Consider the following 18,180-nt stretch of genomic DNA (forward strand, 5'->3'; position numbering starts at 1 on the left):
AGCAACTCTAGGTTTGCAGCCAGAGGAGAGGTAGCCTCAGCTCCAGCCCTCAAATCCACAGCTGGCACGGGAGGGTGCTCTGTACCCAGACCGGTCCACCTCCCGCTACAGGGGGACCCACCATTGAGGCACTCCATCTCTGGCTCCTCCCCCTCAGGCTGTTTCTGCAGCCGCTTGGCTTTACACCGCTTCTTGCAGTAGAACATGAGGCCCAGGACCGCGATGATGTAGGCTACCGCTGCGCCCACCGACAGCCCGATGGTCTGGATCATCTTGTATGGGGGAGGGCTGCCTGGGCCCTCCGAGTCTTCCATCACTGGCTTGTCTAAGAGACACACGGAGAGGTCAGGACAGGGGCGACTCAAGCAAACTAGCCCTCAAGTCTCTAGCCCAGATATATGACAACTTCTAGACCCTTGAAGGCCCCCACGTGGCATGAAGACCCAGGGCGTATCCCTTCCTTCTCTGGCTGACTCGGTCCTGTGAACTAACCCTGGAGAGGATACGGGGAAGCTTCTGGCTTAACATCCCAGCTAAGACTCAGCTCAGAGTGAGTTCCTGCATTGCTAGTCTACGGGCTTCCAATGACTCAGAAGACAGAGGTCCCATGAGTCACTCGGTGAGCGTCAATGGCTTCAAGCAAGAGGTCCCACACTCCATTTTCTATGAGATATGTTACTAGGAAACCAATTCTGCAGAATGGAGATGTTTGTGGGAAAGTTTGTGAACTTTCTTCCCCTTTAACCTCTCTCTTCTGTAGCCACAGTGACAACTTCTCAAAGGGACAGAGATCACTAGGGCAGGTGTGGCCTATGGCTGTTAAACCTGTCATCATCTCTGGGCCTCCTGCATTCTGACCCGGTCTCCTCTCCACTTGCAATAGTTCCAAGCTTTTGATTCTTTTCTTTTGTTTGAGATAATGTCTCACTCCGTAGCCCAGGCTATCTTGGAATTCACTATCTAACCCTGACTAGCCTTGAAGTCATGACAATCCTATCTCGGTCTCAGGGCTTGATCTCATGATAATCCTCCTGTCTCAGAATCCAAGATCCAGCATTACAAGAATGAATTACCATGCCTGGCTTATAAATTTCAACCCTTTTATTTTTTTAAATTACTTTTATCCAGCACTTGGGAGGCAGAGGCAGGCGGATTTCTGAGTTCAAGGCCAGCCTGGTCTACAGAGTGAGTTCCAGGACAGCCAGGGCTACATAGAAAAACCCTGTCTCAAAAAAAAAAAAACAAAAACAAAAACAAACCCCCCAAAAAAACAACAAAATAATTACTTTTATTTATGTGTATGTGTGTGGGTTTGTGCCTGTGTGTGTTTGTGTATCTATGTGTGGGTTTGTGCCTGTGTGTGTTTGTGTGTCTATGTGGTGGGTTTGTGCCTGTGTGTATTTGTGTGTCTATATGTATGTATATACCTTTGAGTGCTCAAGTGCTATCAGAGGCTAGAGACCTTGGGTCACCTAGAGCTGGAGGCACAGGCAGTTGTGAGCCACCTGATGCTACAAACAGAACTTGGGTCCTCTGAAAGAACAGGAAGTGCTCTCAACCTCTACGCCATCCATCCTTAAACTTGGATCTTGTGGGCTTCCCTCCCAAAGGTCCACGTGTTGAAGGCTTAGTCCCCAGCCTATGCTGCAACTGGGAAGCAGTGAGACCTTCAGAAGATGGGACTAAGTGGAAGAGAGCTAGGGCATGGGGAGCTGCCCTTCAAGGGGAAACTGAGGCATAGCCATTCCTCTCTTTTTGCTTCCCACTCAACACATGAGAAACAAGATGTCTTCTGACACACATGCTCTCTGCCACCACATACTATGGTGCCACAGACCCAGAGCAACGAGGCCTGAGCAACAAGGCTGAAGGTTCTGAGACTGTGAGCCTAAAACCTGGTCTCTGTATAAGTAAACAAGAGAGCGAGGCATTAGAGAGAGCTGAACGTCCTTAAGCGGCCCAAATACACACAGCTCGGCTGTGGAATGCCAGGTGAATGACAGTCCAGCAAGCAGTCCCGTTGAAATGTCTTCTCTGTTCAGGATGTCAGTACCTGTGAGATGAGAAAGGATTCTACCCTCTCCCCTAGAGGGCGCCCTTCCCAGGCCCATACCCACGACTAAGAGCGGGGCCTCTGTGTGCCTGATGTTACAGCTGTTGCCAGCGATGCAGGTGTAGGAGCCTGAGTCCTCAGGGGCCACGTCATGGATCACCAGGGAACCGTTCTGGAAGATGTGCATCCTGTCGTGAGAGAAGCCACAGTGATGGTCACTTGGCCAGCCCCCAAGGAGCTAGCATCCGAGGAAAGGTGAAGTCTGTGTGGAAGGGAGGCAAGCCCTACCTGGGTCCCAGCTTGGTAGGGTCCAGGATCCGGTCTTTGCCTTTCCACTGAATGAGAGGCTTGGGGTCGCCCTGAGCCTCACACCGCAGCAGCGCTGTGTGGCCCTGGTACACAGTTGTACGCTCAGGTTCCACTTTGAAGGTGATGAAAACTGCACAGGAAGAGACCAGGGAGGATTGGGAAGTAGTGAGCAACGGAGCTGTCGGAAGGTAGGTTGTTACCCCCAGGCCCTGTCAACGCCAGCTCCCGGGGATCTGCCGCAGTCGCACCTGCCACCGTCAGCTGGACATGAGCGCGGATCTGGCCCTGTGGCTCGTTGGATGCAATGCAAGTGTAGTTGCCAGCATCATCTCGGGTCACTCGGGCAAAGTGTAGGGTTCCAGCATTGTCTGTCACCCATTCAGGGAGGCTACTTCCATCTGCAGAGATAGAAGAAATCACAATCGTGTCACGGGCTAGAATGACGGGAATGGCTGAGAAGGCCTTCGGGTTACTCGTCTCTACCCCAAACAAGCCCTGGACCCTCCTACTCACAGGCGCGGTCCAAAGCCCCCTGTTACTCACAGGCGTGGTCCAAAGCCCCCTGTTATTTACTTCTTCTCCACTTTTTCAGGCTTCCCTCTTTTACAGCTCCAGAACATTTCACTTGTGCTAAACGAGACATCTGACCAGGCCGCTGTCGGCCTCGTCCTCACCTCACGGCTCCTTACTCCTCCCTCCTGAGCCTAGATCCACCAGGACCCCACTTCTTCCAGAAAGATTCGAGATCTGATCGAAGGAGCCCTCTACCGATGCCACAACCCCACCCCCCTCACTCCCGTGGCTGGTGCAAATGTGAAACCGGTCCAGCCTTGTAAGAACAATTTGGCGGCTCATATACATGGTTATAAAAATGTTCATGCCATTTTATCGATATACATCTACTTTATATTGTTTATATATTTATTTTATATTACTTACATATTACGTAGTTATTTAAATAAACAATATGATATATTATATACTTGTAATTATATAGTATGTATTAATATGTTACATATTGTATGTAAATATTATATATATAACATAAAATATTACACACACACATCCACTTCTGGGATTCTTTGCCAAAGGAAATCAATCCAGAAAAATAAAGCCCATTACCGCTGGGACTGGAATCCATAGAGCAATAAGGAGGGGCAAAAATCCAAGTCTCTAACACTCAGAGAATACTCAAGTAAATGAGAATGAATTCAATTCTGAGATTGTTATTACTATAGTTGAGACTGATATTATGTACAATAAAGACAAAGGAGAAATGCTTAATAATGTTAAATTACAAATCATGTTAAGCGCTGAGTATGGTAGCACACTTCAATCCTAGAAACTCAGGAGACGGAGGCAGCCAGATCTATGTTTGAGAACAGCCTGGTCTACAAGGACAGCTCGCTCGCTCCACCTCTCAGCCAGGGCTAAACAGTGAGATCTTGCTTCAAAAAGACAAAAGGTGGGGGAAGGGAGCTGGAGAGATGGCAGAGCAGTTACAGGCAAAGGCTGTCCTTCCAGGTCTCAGGTTGGACCCTTAGCATCCACAGCACTGCATGGCGTCTCACAACCTTCTCTAGCTTCCGTATCCCCAGTCCCCTGGATCTGATGCCTTCACTGGCCTCTGCAGGCACTACACTCCCACCATGCCCAGACACACCTTCGAGCAAAACACCCGTACACATAAGGATAAAAAAATAAAACAATAAAAACCCACATATACTCTGAGCTTGGTGATCCATGTCTTAAATCCCAGCACCTGGGGAAGCAGAGGCAGGTGGGTCCCTGGAGTTGGAGGGCAGTCTGCTCTGCATAATGAGACCGTCTCCAAAGACGAAAAAGCCAAAAAGGTCAGGTGCATGGGTGCGGATGCACACCTATAATCACAGGACTTGGAAAGCCGAGGCAGAATGAACGTTCAAGGTTAGACCGGGCTGGACAGTGAGTTCCAGGACTGCTAAAACTATATAGTAAAACCTTATCTATGACAATTAACAAACTAAACTAATTCATTAAATAATTAAAAACTTAAAAAAAAAAGTGTTTTAAAAATGGCTCTGTATAAGCAGCTTGCCTGGCAGACTGAGGGTCACAGGTTCAACCCCGACGACTCTACTAACTCAAATAAACAAAATAAGTACGTCTTTGCTCAGGAAGAGTAATACGTAAAAGTTGTATATATAATAAAATTACTATGCAAGAGTAAGAGAGTCACAGAAGGAGACAGACATAAAGATGGCAGATGGTGCAGTGATTTGTACACCCCCACACAATGCTTATCAGACTCCATGCTACTTTAATGCTGGCCACAAGGGGTCTCGACACCACTGCCTTGACAACCCACCCACCTGCCTGCCAGTCACAGTCTATGCTGCCAGCACTGTCCTCTTGACCCCTCTGGGGATATAGCTTTCCCTTCTCTACTGGACTACATTAATCAGTCATTTCTGGTTTCTCCCAACAATTCCAGGTGCAGGCTGGGCACTCCCCTGTCCCTCTTGCTCGCTCTAGAGCCTGTGTCACGTGGTACTCACCTGCCCGTACCCACTTAACCGTGGGCTTCTCCCGGCCAGTGGCTGAGCAGGGCACCGTAGCCTCCTTATCAAACTCCATGCACTGCTGTGGCTGCGGTGGTGGCGTGAACTTGAGTTTTTCTGGGTTAGTTGGGAAAGAGAGGAGGAATAATTGAAACAAGAAGAAAGAGGCAGGGCCATCCCTGTCACCCCCTTGTCTACACAAGCTAAGTATTCTCCAAAATAACACATTTGCCAACTCACCCAGCACCTGGACTCGGGCCTGGGCCTCGATGCTGCCGGCTGGGGTACTGCTCACGCAACGGTACAATGTCCCGTCATACACCTCCACACTATTGATGCGCAAGGTCCCATTCTTCGAAACTTCGAACCTCGAGTCCTGCGGGACAGACTTGAGTAGCCGAGGGCTAGTTCTATCTCCCTGAGGGCAGCCTCGGGGCTGAGAGAGGTCTGGGGCTATGCACTGACAAAGGCTGTGGGGAACTCTCCCATCCACCAAGGAGCCATCCTTTCTCACCTCTGAGATCAGCATCTGGTTCCTGTACCAGATCACAGTGGGCTTGGGTGTGGCCTGTGTCAGACAGTGCAAGTAGCCAGGCTTGCCCTCTTCCAGCTGGCTGTCTTGGGGCTTCCTAAGCCATGTGGGTACAGCTAGAGGAACAACGAGACACAGGTAAAGCTAAGCAACAGGCTTCCAAAACAGACATCTCAATCACAGAGTTCTAAGTCACTGGTGCTCCTGAATTCAGAGTTCCCAGGCCGCTCAGGTGACACGCCAAGGCCTGGGGGCCAGCCCTTTCTGATCCCTTTATTCCACCCATAATAAACACCCAAGGTGCATTCATCTACCCATGCTCCGGCTAGGAAAACCAAAATTCAAAGAAGTAATGCCACTGCTACCACAAGAGGAAGAGGATCCACACTTTTGCTTTGTGACTTGGGAGGCAGAGGCAGGCGGATCTCTGAGTTTGAGGCCAGCCTGGTCTACAGAGTGAGTTCCAGGACAGCCAGGGCTACACAGAGAAACCCTGTCTCAAAAAACCAAAGGAAAAAAGAAAGAAGAAGGAGGAGGAGGAGGAAGAGAAGGAAGCAGCAGCAGCAGCTGGGGCCTAGCTAGAGGGTGGTCACTAAGGGTCTGCAAAGTCACACATGTCTTTGAAGAACATGACTTGTTCCCCAACCCTTCCTCTTTGTACCCTCCCACCCCACCGCTCTTCCTGCCAACCAAACGTTCTGCCTCCCCTTAGACCCAAAGCAATGGATGCAACAGACCATGGAGCGAAACCTCTGAAACAGTGAGCCAAACACAAACCCTTCCATTTGCACATCACTCTGACATCTGTCACAGCGAGACTGATGCACTCGGTCCTCAGAACTGTTCCGTTAGAGCTGCGTTAGCTCCCTACATAAGCTCCTCTGTCTTATGAACAGGCAACCCCAACCATATGCCTCCTGACTCACGGCACCGCCCCACAGCAACAACTGTCTCCTGGAATTTCCAAATGGATAGGTAGAGGCATCCAGGCTTCATGTACATAGAAAACTATGCTTATCCCTCCAAAAACCTGCTTCTCCTATCTCATGCTGTGCTAGCTGGGTAGCTCTGTCCTATCTATTCTGTGTTCTCTATCTCGGGAGGAACCACTGTTTCCCAGGCAACTGCGGAAGCCACAGGTCTAGTCTTGACTTACATGTCCCTGAGGCCAGGTGAGGGGACAGTTCTGTGCACTGTGTACCCAGATGCTGATCATTACTGTCCCCAGAGCTCTGGCTGCAGTTGGACCTGGCACTGCCAAGCATCTCCTTTCTCAATGCTGTGTCCAAATTGCTTCCTATCACCTCTAATTGGTTAATAAGAAGCTGATCAGCCAATAGCTGGGTGGGGAGAGGAGGGGGCAGGATTTCTGAGCTCGGTGAGTAGGTCCCAGGTGGAAAGAGGGAAGGAGGGTCGCCAGAAGAGAATTACCATGCAGAGACAGACAGTTCAAGAGCAAGCAGGGCAAGGCTAAGGCCGGCAGGTAACAGGCACATGGCTGGGTAGTAGGTGGAATGATCGCGTCAGAATAGATGAGAGCCTGCCAAGCCATATTGCAAGAAACTTTTAAATAAATACATCAGGTCTCCGTGTGATTATTTCAGAGCAAGGGTAAGCATAGAAAAGCCCATACATTAAAGGCCATCATTTTTATTCTAGACCAATCCTACTTATTTAAGCTCTGAAACTGGACCGTGCTTTAGCCAGCTCTCATGTCTATTGCTTCACCTCTGCTCAGGTTCATTCAATATTCCCTGGGCATCTACTAATTGCTCTCCCTACTTCTACTTTTCCTTGTTTGGAGCCAGGGTCTTACTATGTATCCCTGGCTGTCCTTGAACTCTTTGTGTAGACTAAGCTGGCTTTGAACTCACAGAGCTCCACCTGCTGCTTCTGCCTCTGACTGCCAGAATTAAAGGCACGCGCCACTATACCTGGCTCCTAATTATACTCATATATATATATATATATATATATATATATATATATATATATATATATACAAATTTTATATATAAAATTAAAGGGGAGGGGGGTTCCCCAGCACTTGGGAAGAAGAAGCAGTTGGATGTCTGAGTTTAAGGCCAGTCTGACCTCCATAGTGAGTTCTGAGCTGGCCAGGGCCACACAGTGCATGTGTGCCAATCAAACACAACTTGCAGGCCCACTTCTCTCCTCTCACGGTGGGTCTCAGGAATTGAACTCAGGCTGTCAGACTTGGTCTTCTCGGCACAGCTGGAACGATCTGAAAAGCCAGTCTTCCACTTACAAGTGAGACAGAGTGTTTTTACAGCCATAGGCAGCTACCCCAGCCTTTTCATCTCTTTTGAATGTGACAGCCACACATTGTCCATCAAGAGGCAGTCTACCTCTATTTCCTGGATGCTGGGCGGCCTGAGCCTGGCTTTGCCTTCTACAGCCCACTTTGGCTTTCTTGGAATCCAGTTACTAGGTGAGCAAACCTGGCCTAGTCAGGCACGTGAAGAAGACTAACAGAGCAGCCGGCTGAGATGTGAGCCGACTGACTGGCCCCCTCCGGCAGCACTGTGGAGTGTCTGAGCCCTCGAAGGTGAATCCCACCCATGAAAACCAAAGTACACCCAAGGCCTTTCCAAGCCACTGGGGCCAAGAACCACTTGGTATGAGGTGCCAGGTAAGTGATACACGTCTGTGAGAGCTGAAGTCCTCACAGGTTCTTCCCTAACTTCCCTCCACCCCTTCCCATCTCAACATTTGTTTTTCCTGTTATTTTTCTGTGTAGTTGAACTGCAATGTAAAACGATGGATTTAGCGGGGCTGGGGAGGATGGCTCAGTGAGTAAGAGCCCTTGCTGCTCTTGCAGGGGATCTAGGTTCAGTTCCCAGAACCCACATGGCAACTCATAACCAGCAGTTACTCCCAGGGAAGAGCTCCAATGCTCTCTTCTGGCCTCTGTGGACGCCAGGCATGCGTGTGGTGCAAAGACTTACAGACACGCACAACACTCATCCACACAGAATAAAGTTACTGAAGTTCTGTGATTGCCCAGTAAGCTGTTTTTCACACTCGTTGGCTCTCTCCTGTCAGAATATAAGCTACGGGGGATATGCAGAGGTGTGTGTGTGCCTGTGTGTGTGTTTTCCGGGTGGCCACATTCCTGGTACTGAGGACTGTGCCCTAGCGTAAAATGGTCACTCAACAAGTGGCTGAGCAAGGTCCCAGAAGCCAGCTTCCTCGAACTCTACATTGCATAGCTCCATGCTTGATCCAGCCTTGTCTCATGCGCTACTCCCGAATCTCCTCAGAGAGCATCCATCACGGCTCTGTCACTCTGTCAAGTGACCGACCGACCGAGGCCAGCAGTTCACAAACATGAACATGCAAAGCCTGAGGTTGGGTGTTCTGAGTGTCTCAAAGCACCCCAACTGCCGAGGCCCACGCAGGAGGAGCGACAAATGGCTTTAGAACTCACAGAATGCGGCCCACGGGTTACCACAGCCACGTGGGTGAGCCTCGGTGTGGCCCCGAGGGCCACGTGTCCTGAGGACTTCCCACTGTTATAGAGTTCTGCTCTGCTTGCTGCCCTCGCACCCGTCTTCATCTAAGAATTGGATGAAAACTCTAAGGAGCTTCCAGTCCCTCACTGGGCAGCATCTCTGGCCCTCACAGTAACAGTGCTGAGCTCTTTCAGGCACTGCTCCTGGGGCAGATTAATCATTCAACCATCTCCATAGGGAAGAACTTAGAGACGCAGATGGTCAGCTAGAACTACCACCCTTAGAAAACATTTGGAAAAATAAAATCGTTAGTGAAGCTGGGCTGAGGTGTTTTTACTACTGGCTCTGATGTAGTAAATCTTAGGGAACAATCTGACGTTGAGACAGGCACACTCTTATTAGTTAAGCTAGGGACTGTTTATGGTCAGGGAACAAGAACAATGGCAGCCCTGGCTGGCGTGTCTCACTGAGGCTGGACTGAATGATTTCTTAGACCCATTTTTGTCCTCAGCCTTCTGATATGATTTCTTAAAGAATTGCTGATGAGTAGATATGTATTCTGGGCATTTAAGGTAGAAAAGGCTGATTTTTTTTTTAAAGATTTATTTATTATTATATGTAAGTACACTGTAGCTGTCTTCAGACACACCAGAAGAGGGAGTCAGATCTTGTTACAGATGGTTGTGAACTACCATGTGGTTGCTGGGATTTGAACTCTGGACCTTCGGAAGAGCAGTCGGGTGCTCTTACCCACTGAGCCATCTCACCAGCCCCAAGGCTGATTTTTATATAGAAGTTTAGATTTTCGACTCTTTTAAGATTCTTACAAGATTACCTTTTTTTTTTTTTTTTTTTTTTTTTTAGGTTTTTGAGACAGGGTTTCTCTGTGTAGCCCTGGCCGTCCTGGAACTCACTCTGTAGACCAGGCTGGCCTCAAACTCAGAAATCTGCCTGCCTCTGCCTCCCAAGTGTTGGGATTGAAGGCGTGCGCCACCACTGCCTGGCTCACAAAATTACTTTTAAAGATTAATAATAAAATAATTACACCTTTCTTTGTAACTGCAAATTGCCTACTGCCAGTGAGAGAAACTGGCTGAGAGGACTCCCTTGCTTGCTTACACTATGTCAATCTATAACAAGTTGCTTAGTTACAAATGTATGTGAATTTGGGGGACTAATCTGTTTTCTTTGCCTGCACTATGTAATGCTATTTCTTATAGAGATATTGGATAACAAATTATATTTTATAATCATTTACTAGTAAAAAACCAAAACATAACACACTGTAATTTTATGCAGCTTGAGAGATTTTGCTGGGACAGAGAAGCTATGGCAGAAAGAATAAAGTGTGGAGGGCTGGGCCATGGCTCCTTCCAGCCATCATCTGTGTGTGCATGTATGCATACGTGTAAGGTTTGTGTGAATGGGGTTGGCATGTTGTTCCTTCTCCCCATCAACCATGACTATGTGTATGTATGTATATGTGTAAAGCTTGTCTGGGCATGTGTTGGAGCTTGTTCCATCCATCCTGTGTGTGTGTGTGTGTGTGTGTGTGTGTGTGTGTGTGTGAAATGCTTGGAGCCTACTTGCTGGAGCTTTGCTCTAACCATTCTATGTGTGAATGTGTATATGTGTATACTTCTGTATTATGTATGTATGCATGCATGCATGCATGCATGTATTTATGTGTATAAAGTTATTGGACTCTGCCTTTTGCTTTATCCACTCTGTCTCTGTCTCTGTCTGTGTGTGTTTGTGTGTGTGTGTGTGTGTGAATTTTCTTTCTTCCCTTTCCTTTCTCATCAGCCCCATGGAGTGAAGGGTTCTTTCTACTGGCCACAGGGAGCGCCAGCCCCAGTAAGTTAAGCTTTGTTCCCTCAGAGGAAAGTCTGCTGAGTGGCTTCTCTAATCTCTGGCTGCCACTGGCCATCCCCATTGGTGGCTCCACGGCACCGGGGAGCACACGAGTGCTTTGGGTGTGGCAGACAAGAACTCAGTCTACAAGCTGTGAGCTACATCCCTGGCCCAATCTCATTATCCTTATGGGAAGGATGCCATCAAAATGTCACTTTTTAAAAGTTTTAAGATGTATTTTTATTTTACATATATAAGAGTGTTTTGGGTCTGTACGCATTTCCATAAACAACAGCAACAACAAACTCCTGCCTTGCTCTGACTGAAGGATTTCCAGGACTGCTGTCTGCTCCTGAACTGTGTTTTAAGTATGTGTGTCCTTTGCTTGCAGTTTGTATTAACAAGTAAGGAAAGGAGCCACTTAGTGCTGAGCTTGTTGGTATTGTCCCCTTTATATTTTTTCTCCTGGGAACATATGAAGCAAGTTATTCTTTTTCTGTATCTTTTTCTTTTCTTCTGTAAACCTTTTGGTTTGGTTTGTTTAAAAATGGCTTTGTAAAAGCTGGGCGTGGTGGCGCACGCCTTTGATCCCAGCCTGGGGGTGTGTGGGGGGGGCGTGAGGGGGTTCAGTGGGTGCTGTACCTGCTGGGGAAGCATAAGGATCTAGCTTGGAGTTCCAGGACCCACATGAGATTCAGGTCCAGTGGCAACATCGGTGACCCAGCACCGAGCAGCAGAGACAAGGGCCCCTGCAACCTGATGGCCAGTCAGTCGGTTCGGTGGAACCAGAAAGCTCTGGGCTCAGGGAGACCATGTCTAACGGTGGACAGTTAGAGGAGAGCACCCAACATTGACCTCTGGCTTCCACACGCACAAATAAATACACTTCTTACACGAGAGAGAGAGAGAGAGAGAGAGAGAGAGAGAGAGAGAGAGAGAGAGAGAGAGAGAGAGAATCTTTTTCACCTGTATCATTTGATCTTTCACACTGTCTTGGATGAGGAGACCACAGGGGACATGATCCCTCTCAGGCATCGTGGGCAGAGTGGGACCCAGGTTTGCAGACTCCCAGACAGTGCTCTTCCACTGTCAATAGTGTTTTACTTCCTCTGGTTGAACTACCTCTCTCTATGCCTGGCTCCCCACTATCACATGACCAATATTCCCACGGCTACAAACCTCAGAATCTAGAGAGAGCCACAGGTGTGCACCGGGGAAGCCTCTATCCATTGCACCCTGTCCCGAAACCTCCCAGGCTCACCCTACAGGGAAAAAAAGATACTCACTGGCCACTGTGATATTGACATCCTGTCGCCGCTGACCAGCCAGGTTGCTTGCATGGCAGGTGTAGACACCAGTATCACTCTCAGCGATGGTGACAAACACAAGCTCAAGGCCCTTCTGGTGGACCCTGCCATGGGCAGGAAGAGGGACTCCAGCATGCTCCCACCAGACACTGGGTGTAGGCAGGCCCTGGGGGGCTGGGCAGGTGACTCGTTCCTCATCACCAGCTATGAACACCCGTGGTTCAAACGGCAGCATGTCTTCAATCTCTGCAGAGACATGCGTAGAAGGGAAATTGCTTGACTGCCTTGAGCATCTGGGTATGTGATATTTCACAAGAAACCTAGGCTCCCTCCGGCCACAGTTCCTCCTCTCTGCATCTCCTCTTCTAGCCCAGCATCCTCCCCGCTTCCTCTCTTAGCTCTCCAAGCTGCTATCTAATTCAAACACGAGCCCTAAATCCCCGGGAGCAACCAACATTGGATGTGGTGCCTACCTCAGCACCAAAGACCCACCTGCCAGGTGGAGAGTGGCTTCCAGGACAATGGGTGGGCCCCTCTGTCCCTGACCGATGCAACGGTAGACGCCTGCATTCCGTGGCCGGACTTGGGTCAGCAGCAGAGAGCCATTGGCAAACACCACAGCTCTGCGGAGGTGAGGGGGACTGTGGAGGGAAGAGAGTCCAGTCTGGAAGAGGCCCTAGGCCCCCTTCAGAAACAGGATGCAGTGAATTTCATGATGCAAGGGTCTGTGTCATAAGAATGGTCTGTGTTATGTGTGTTTGTGTGTGTGTGTGTGTGTGTGTGTAGGTATGTGTATTTTTAAATTTTTCTCATTTTAAAATTTATTTTTATTTTAGAAGTGTTTGCATGCATGTCTATAGTTACACCCCAAGCATACTTAGCGTCAGCAGAGACCAGAGAGAGTGTCAGATACTCTGGAACTGGAATTACAGACAGTGTGGGCTACATGTAGGTGCTTAGCACCAAGTCCAGATGCTCCGCCAGAACCAGCATGCAGTTTTTTGTTTTTGTTTTTTCAAGACAGGGTTTCTCTATGTAGCCCTGGCTGTCCTGGAACTCACTCTGTAGACCAGGATGGCCTCAAACTCAGAAATCCGCCTGCCTCTGCCTCCCAAGTGCTGGAAGTAAAGCTGTGTACCACCATGGTTTTTAAATTTTATGTGCACCAGTATTTTGCTGACATTTAAGTCTGTGCACCACATGCATGCCTGGTTCCCAGAGTGGTCAAAAGAGGGTCTCAGATCCCCTGAAACTGGAGTTACAGGTGGCTCTGAGCTGAAAAATCAAACCTGGTTCCCCTGGAGGAACAGCCAGTGTTCTTAACCACTGGGCTATCTCTCCAGGATGGCTTCAAACTTACTATATCACCCAAGCTAGACTTGACCTAAAGAGCGGCCAAAATTTGTGTGCGTGGGGCCACAATGTGTGTGTGTGTGTGCAATGTGAGAGTGTAGCATGTTGAGTGTGTGTGTGTGTGTGTGTATGTGCATGCATGGGGGTGCACACATGTCTGGATCAAAGGTTAATGTCAGATGTCTCATCGCCTCACCCTACTTTATGAGACAGGGTCCCTCACTCTACCTGGGGTTTACCATTTCAGCTCGACTGGCTGGCCAACAAGCCCCCAGATCTCAGCCCCTCAGCACGGGTTACACATGTGCACTGTCACACCTAGTGTTCTGACACGGGCGCTGGGGATCTGAACACAGGTTTTCACGCTTGCTCACAGTGGTGCTGTGAATAGATCTGGCCCCCATAAACTCATGTGTGTGAATGCTTGCCCCATTAAGAATGGCACTATTAGGAGGTGTGGCCTTGTTGGAGGCAGTGTACACTGTGGGAGTGGGCTTTGAGGTCTCCTATGCTCAAGCTACACCCAGTGTGGCACACAGTCCCCTCCTGTTGCTGGTGGAGCAAGACGTACAACTTTTGGGTCCTCCGATACCATGTCTGCCTGCAGGCCACTACTAAACCTCTGAAACTCCAAGCCAGCCTCAATTAAATATTTTTCTGTATTAGAGTTGCCATGGTCATGGTGTTTCTTCCCAGCAATAGAACCCAAGCTACAACACCCGTCAATCACATGACCCAACAAGCCCCCGACCTCAAACTTTACATCCTCCTGTCTCATCTTCTTAGGATTATGGGCACGAGTCACCCCGCCCAGTTTGTAGGCGTGTTTCCCAACCGCAAGAAACTCAGTCTTGGGGAAGGAGGGCGGGGCAAAGTGCAGTGTAAGTGAGAGAAAAGAAGAAGTCAGGACAGCGGGACCACCTTTCTGTTGGGTGCCCAGCGTCAGGGACAAGAGCCTATCAGCTAAATTAGATGGACTGATCATATCCTTAGGACTCCTAACCTAGGAAACCCCAGCCCCAGTGACCACAGTCATGCCTGGTACCACAAAAGTGTCCTTTCCTCTCCTAGAGTCTGGGCGAGCATCCCAACACAAGGGCAAGCCTCCTGAACCTTTCAGAGACATTTGCTTCCTCTGAAAGTGTGGGTGTTGTTGCATGGTATTTAATCACACTGTGAACCCCGAGAGTGGATCATTTACTAGAAGAAAATCTGTTTCTAGTTGTGGCGTGGCTCAGTCCTTAGCACACACTTTTAATCCCAAACCGTGAGGTAAAGTTAGTTTGTAGAAGGAAGCACCCATGTTTTAAAGTGATGTCTAATTGAACGGTAGACAAAAATAACAGATCGGAGAAAGATTTGACAGACTAGGATCTGCCCTGCTCTCGTGAGAGGAAAGGGAAGCTTCTTAAGAGAGCAGTGCGGAGAGACAAGAGGAGGAGAGGAGGCAGGCTTACCTGGAGAGTTTTACAGAGACAAGATGAGGAGAAAACAAGATAAAGACAGAATGAGCCAGAGCATGAGAAGCAGCCACAAGATTAGAACAGATTGCCGGAGTTTGTCTGAGGCCAAGCAGAGCGATTCAGGAGAAGCCCAGGGAAGCCAGATTAAATCAGACAGCTTGGGCAGGAGATGAGTTGCATCAGCCAGCTCAAAGCTCAGAAAGAACTAGAAAAAGTGAGTTTATGCAGCAGTCAGTCTCAGAGGCTGAAAACATCCTAGGCCTAGATTCGATTGTACAGAGGCCAGAAGCTCCCAAGACTAGGCCTAGGTTTGTGGACTAAGGCAAGGCGCCTCGGACAATTACATCAGGCGGCTAAAAGAAGCGTTACGGGCGTTCTGAGTTCAGTGCTGTCTTGTATCTTTCAATGCAGACCGTGACCACACAGCCCCTAGTCCCCAGCCCCCGCCTTCTCTCTGGTGTTCTGAGCTTCTTTAGCTATTCATACAACTCCGTTCCTAACTTTATTTCCAATTTCCTCTAAAACATCCTGCTGGATGATCACATGGCTTTTAACCTGTCAATATTCTTCAGCACATCACTGAACACCACGGGGTGTCGAGCGGGGCTGCTGTGAGAAGTGGGGAGGCTGAAGTTCTTGGCTGTTCAGGAGGCTGCAGATGGAGCACAGGCTCGTGTCTACAGCAGGCTGTGCTGGCTCTGCCTCTTTGGCAACCCTTGGGTACCAAAGGACTCTGCTCTCTCCCAGCCCAGATGACCCATGCGGACAACAAGAGAAGGGAATCCAGGTCCAACCATGGAGCGTCCGTGTGGGAATGACAGAAGGCATTTTCCCAGAGCCTTCCCTTGGGAAGGCCTTTTCAGTGATATTAGGACATCTTGCTGCCATCTGCTGAGAACTTGAAGAAACACAAGTTCATGAAGGACAAAGTTCTAGTGTCTGGACATGGACCGAATCACACCCAGACGTCTTACCGGCTTCGGTTAGTGATGGGAGTCTCGTCCTCAAAGACCCACTGCAGGCTCGGGGGTGGCTGGGCTGAAAACTGGCAATGGAACATGGCCTCCTCGTTCCTTGCTACAACAACATCCTGAGGTGCCAGCACCACCCTGGCAAAGCTTTCATCTGTGGCAAGGGGAGGCGGGCGCGGAGGAGGTGAGCAGGCATGGCAGTGAGCCCCTCCTAGCCCTGCCTCCCCTCTTCCATCCCCACCACAGGCTCACCTGCAACACTCAAGGTGAAGTTCTGGCTGCTGCAGGCCTGGCCAAAGGCATTGTGGGCACAGCAGGAGTAGAGGCCACTATGTTCGGGACTGGCTGGCCGTAGGGTCAGGTTCCTCTCCCTGCTGCTGACGGTGTGGGTGCTCTGATCATCAGAGAGGGGGGTCCCATCTCGGAACCACTGGTAGGTAGGCCTGTAGGACATGGGCATTCATAAGCTTGGAAAGGGGGTACAGGATAAGACATCTAACTGGGTACTCCCGTTTACAAGTGGAGGAGGGGCCTGGGAAGGGAAAACAGTCTGTGTAAGGGCAAACATTAGTTCAGGGGTGAAAGCAAACAAATCCAGATTGCTCAGTTCCCAGAGTCTAGAGCCATTCATGCAGTACTCCCCCTTCTCCAGCTACTACAGGCCGGTGGGAGTGGTGCCAGCATGAAGCAAAGTCCATCTGCACGGATTCTAGGACTTGGGGTGACATCCCGTCCTCCATGGCTCCTTACCGAGGGTGCCCGTCAATGTGACATCGCAGTGTGACCTGGGTCTGGGGCTGGATCTCAGCTTCTGAGGCTGGGTGCTTCAGGACCACAGGACCTGCTTCGATCCCTAGAGCAGAGGCCACAGTTGCAGAGCATAGGTGGGAAGATGGAGGGGAAGGAGGGCACCACGTAGCCCTTAGGCATGTACCCGTCTTACACACACACACACACACACACACACACACACACGAGTACCGTGAAGCCACAGCCAAGACTGTGGGTCCAGACACAGAGCACACGCCTTGTCCCTGATGGGTCAAATTTAATACACGCCAAGGACTTCAATGAAAGCCTCCAGTAGATAAAAGGGACAGAGACTGGAAGCAGTGGGGGAGGGCGGGAAAGATGGACGGTACTCTGTCTGTGGTACTAGTATGTGCTCAGTGTGTATGGGACCCTAGGTCCAATCTATAGCAAAGAAAAGGGAAGGGAGGGTTTGGAAAGATGGATGAGAGGGAAGAGGAGAGGACAGGGTGAGGGAGAAGATGCAAAGATGGTAGAAAAGTAAGGAGGGAGAGAAGGAAGCAGTAGGAGCCTACTAACTCCCTCTCATCCACACAAGCAGTATCACAAATGAACTCTCTCTGCCCCATTCAACTGGCAGCAGGAGAAACCGAGGAAGAGGCTCCCAGGCCTCAGCTGCTGAGGCTGAAGGCTGCACACCAGGCACAGCACCCTCCCTCCCTCCCTCCCTCCCTCCCTCCAAAGGCTCTCACTCACATTTGATGTTGAAGGAGGCATTAGTACTGCGGACTTCCTCTCCAGTGACGTTATCCCGAGCCACACACTGGAAAGCACCAGAATCCTGGAGCCGGTCCACAGCTGCGAAACTCAGGCTGCTGCCCTGGGCAAACCGTCGCTCCGTGTCCTGGACAGGCACCCCATTGAGCAGCCAGTACACGTGCACCGGGTCCGGAGCCTCCACTTCACAACGGAGCAGCGCCCGGCGCCCTTGAAGTGCATCCTGGGAGGACGGCTCCTTGATAAAGACGATAGCGGCTTGGGCACCTGCGGACGCAGACGTGGGAGAAGCAGGGTCAGGAGGAGCTGATGCCTCCATCCTAACACGGGGGGGGGGGGGGGAGCGGGGCGAGACCACGGACGGCTGGTCAATAAACAGGCACAAATAACAATGCTATAATGCTATAGTTGCAGAGGTCCTCGGAGGAGTTCCAACTGTGTTGGAATCCAGACAAAAATGTCCCCGGTCAGGCTGGTGAGATGGCTCAGTGGTTAAGAGCACCGACTGCTCTTCCGAAGGTCCTGAGTTCAAATCCCAGCAATCACATGGTGCCTCACAACCATCCGTAATGAGATCTGACGCCCTCTTCTGGTGCGTCTGAAGACAGCTACAGTGTACTTATAGGATGGACAAATATACAAGATATGTCTGTGTAAATGCCAAGTGGATGATGTGGAAAGCTGGCTCCCGTAAGTAAGGGAGCCCTGAGGCCTGGGTGGGGCTGATCACACCCGGCTTCCCAAAGACAAGAGCCCCAGACCTACAAGACCAGATCCTAGGTTCTGATGCTAAGG

The 18,180-nt window shown here is 49.8% G+C and overlaps 1 protein-coding gene across 5 annotated transcripts in view; it reads right to left on the reverse strand.

Annotated features, from left to right (window-relative positions):
* Ptk7 (PTK7 protein tyrosine kinase 7) overlaps positions 1–18,180 on the reverse strand; it is a 65,599-nt gene that overhangs the window by 9,700 nt on the left and 37,719 nt on the right. For all 5 annotated transcript variants that reach the window (NM_175168.4, XM_006524924.2, XM_017317638.1 and 2 more), the window contains exons 2-14: positions 17,365–17,652; positions 16,609–16,711; positions 16,111–16,301; positions 15,862–16,012; positions 12,564–12,712; positions 12,051–12,317; positions 5,417–5,550; positions 5,143–5,278; positions 4,900–5,019; positions 2,611–2,760; positions 2,342–2,492; positions 2,114–2,241; positions 122–325 (exon numbers count right to left, since the gene is read on the reverse strand). In NM_175168.4, coding sequence (NP_780377.1) covers positions 122–325; positions 2,114–2,241; positions 2,342–2,492; positions 2,611–2,760; positions 4,900–5,019; positions 5,143–5,278; positions 5,417–5,550; positions 12,051–12,317; positions 12,564–12,712; positions 15,862–16,012; positions 16,111–16,301; positions 16,609–16,711; positions 17,365–17,652 — 2,172 coding nt within the window. The remainder of the gene's footprint in view (positions 1–121; positions 326–2,113; positions 2,242–2,341; positions 2,493–2,610; positions 2,761–4,899; positions 5,020–5,142; positions 5,279–5,416; positions 5,551–12,050; positions 12,318–12,563; positions 12,713–15,861; positions 16,013–16,110; positions 16,302–16,608; positions 16,712–17,364; positions 17,653–18,180) is intronic.

This window comes from Mus musculus, chromosome 17, assembly GCF_000001635.26.
Source record: "Mus musculus strain C57BL/6J chromosome 17, GRCm38.p6 C57BL/6J".
Classification (NCBI taxonomy): domain Eukaryota; kingdom Metazoa; phylum Chordata; class Mammalia; order Rodentia; family Muridae; genus Mus; species Mus musculus.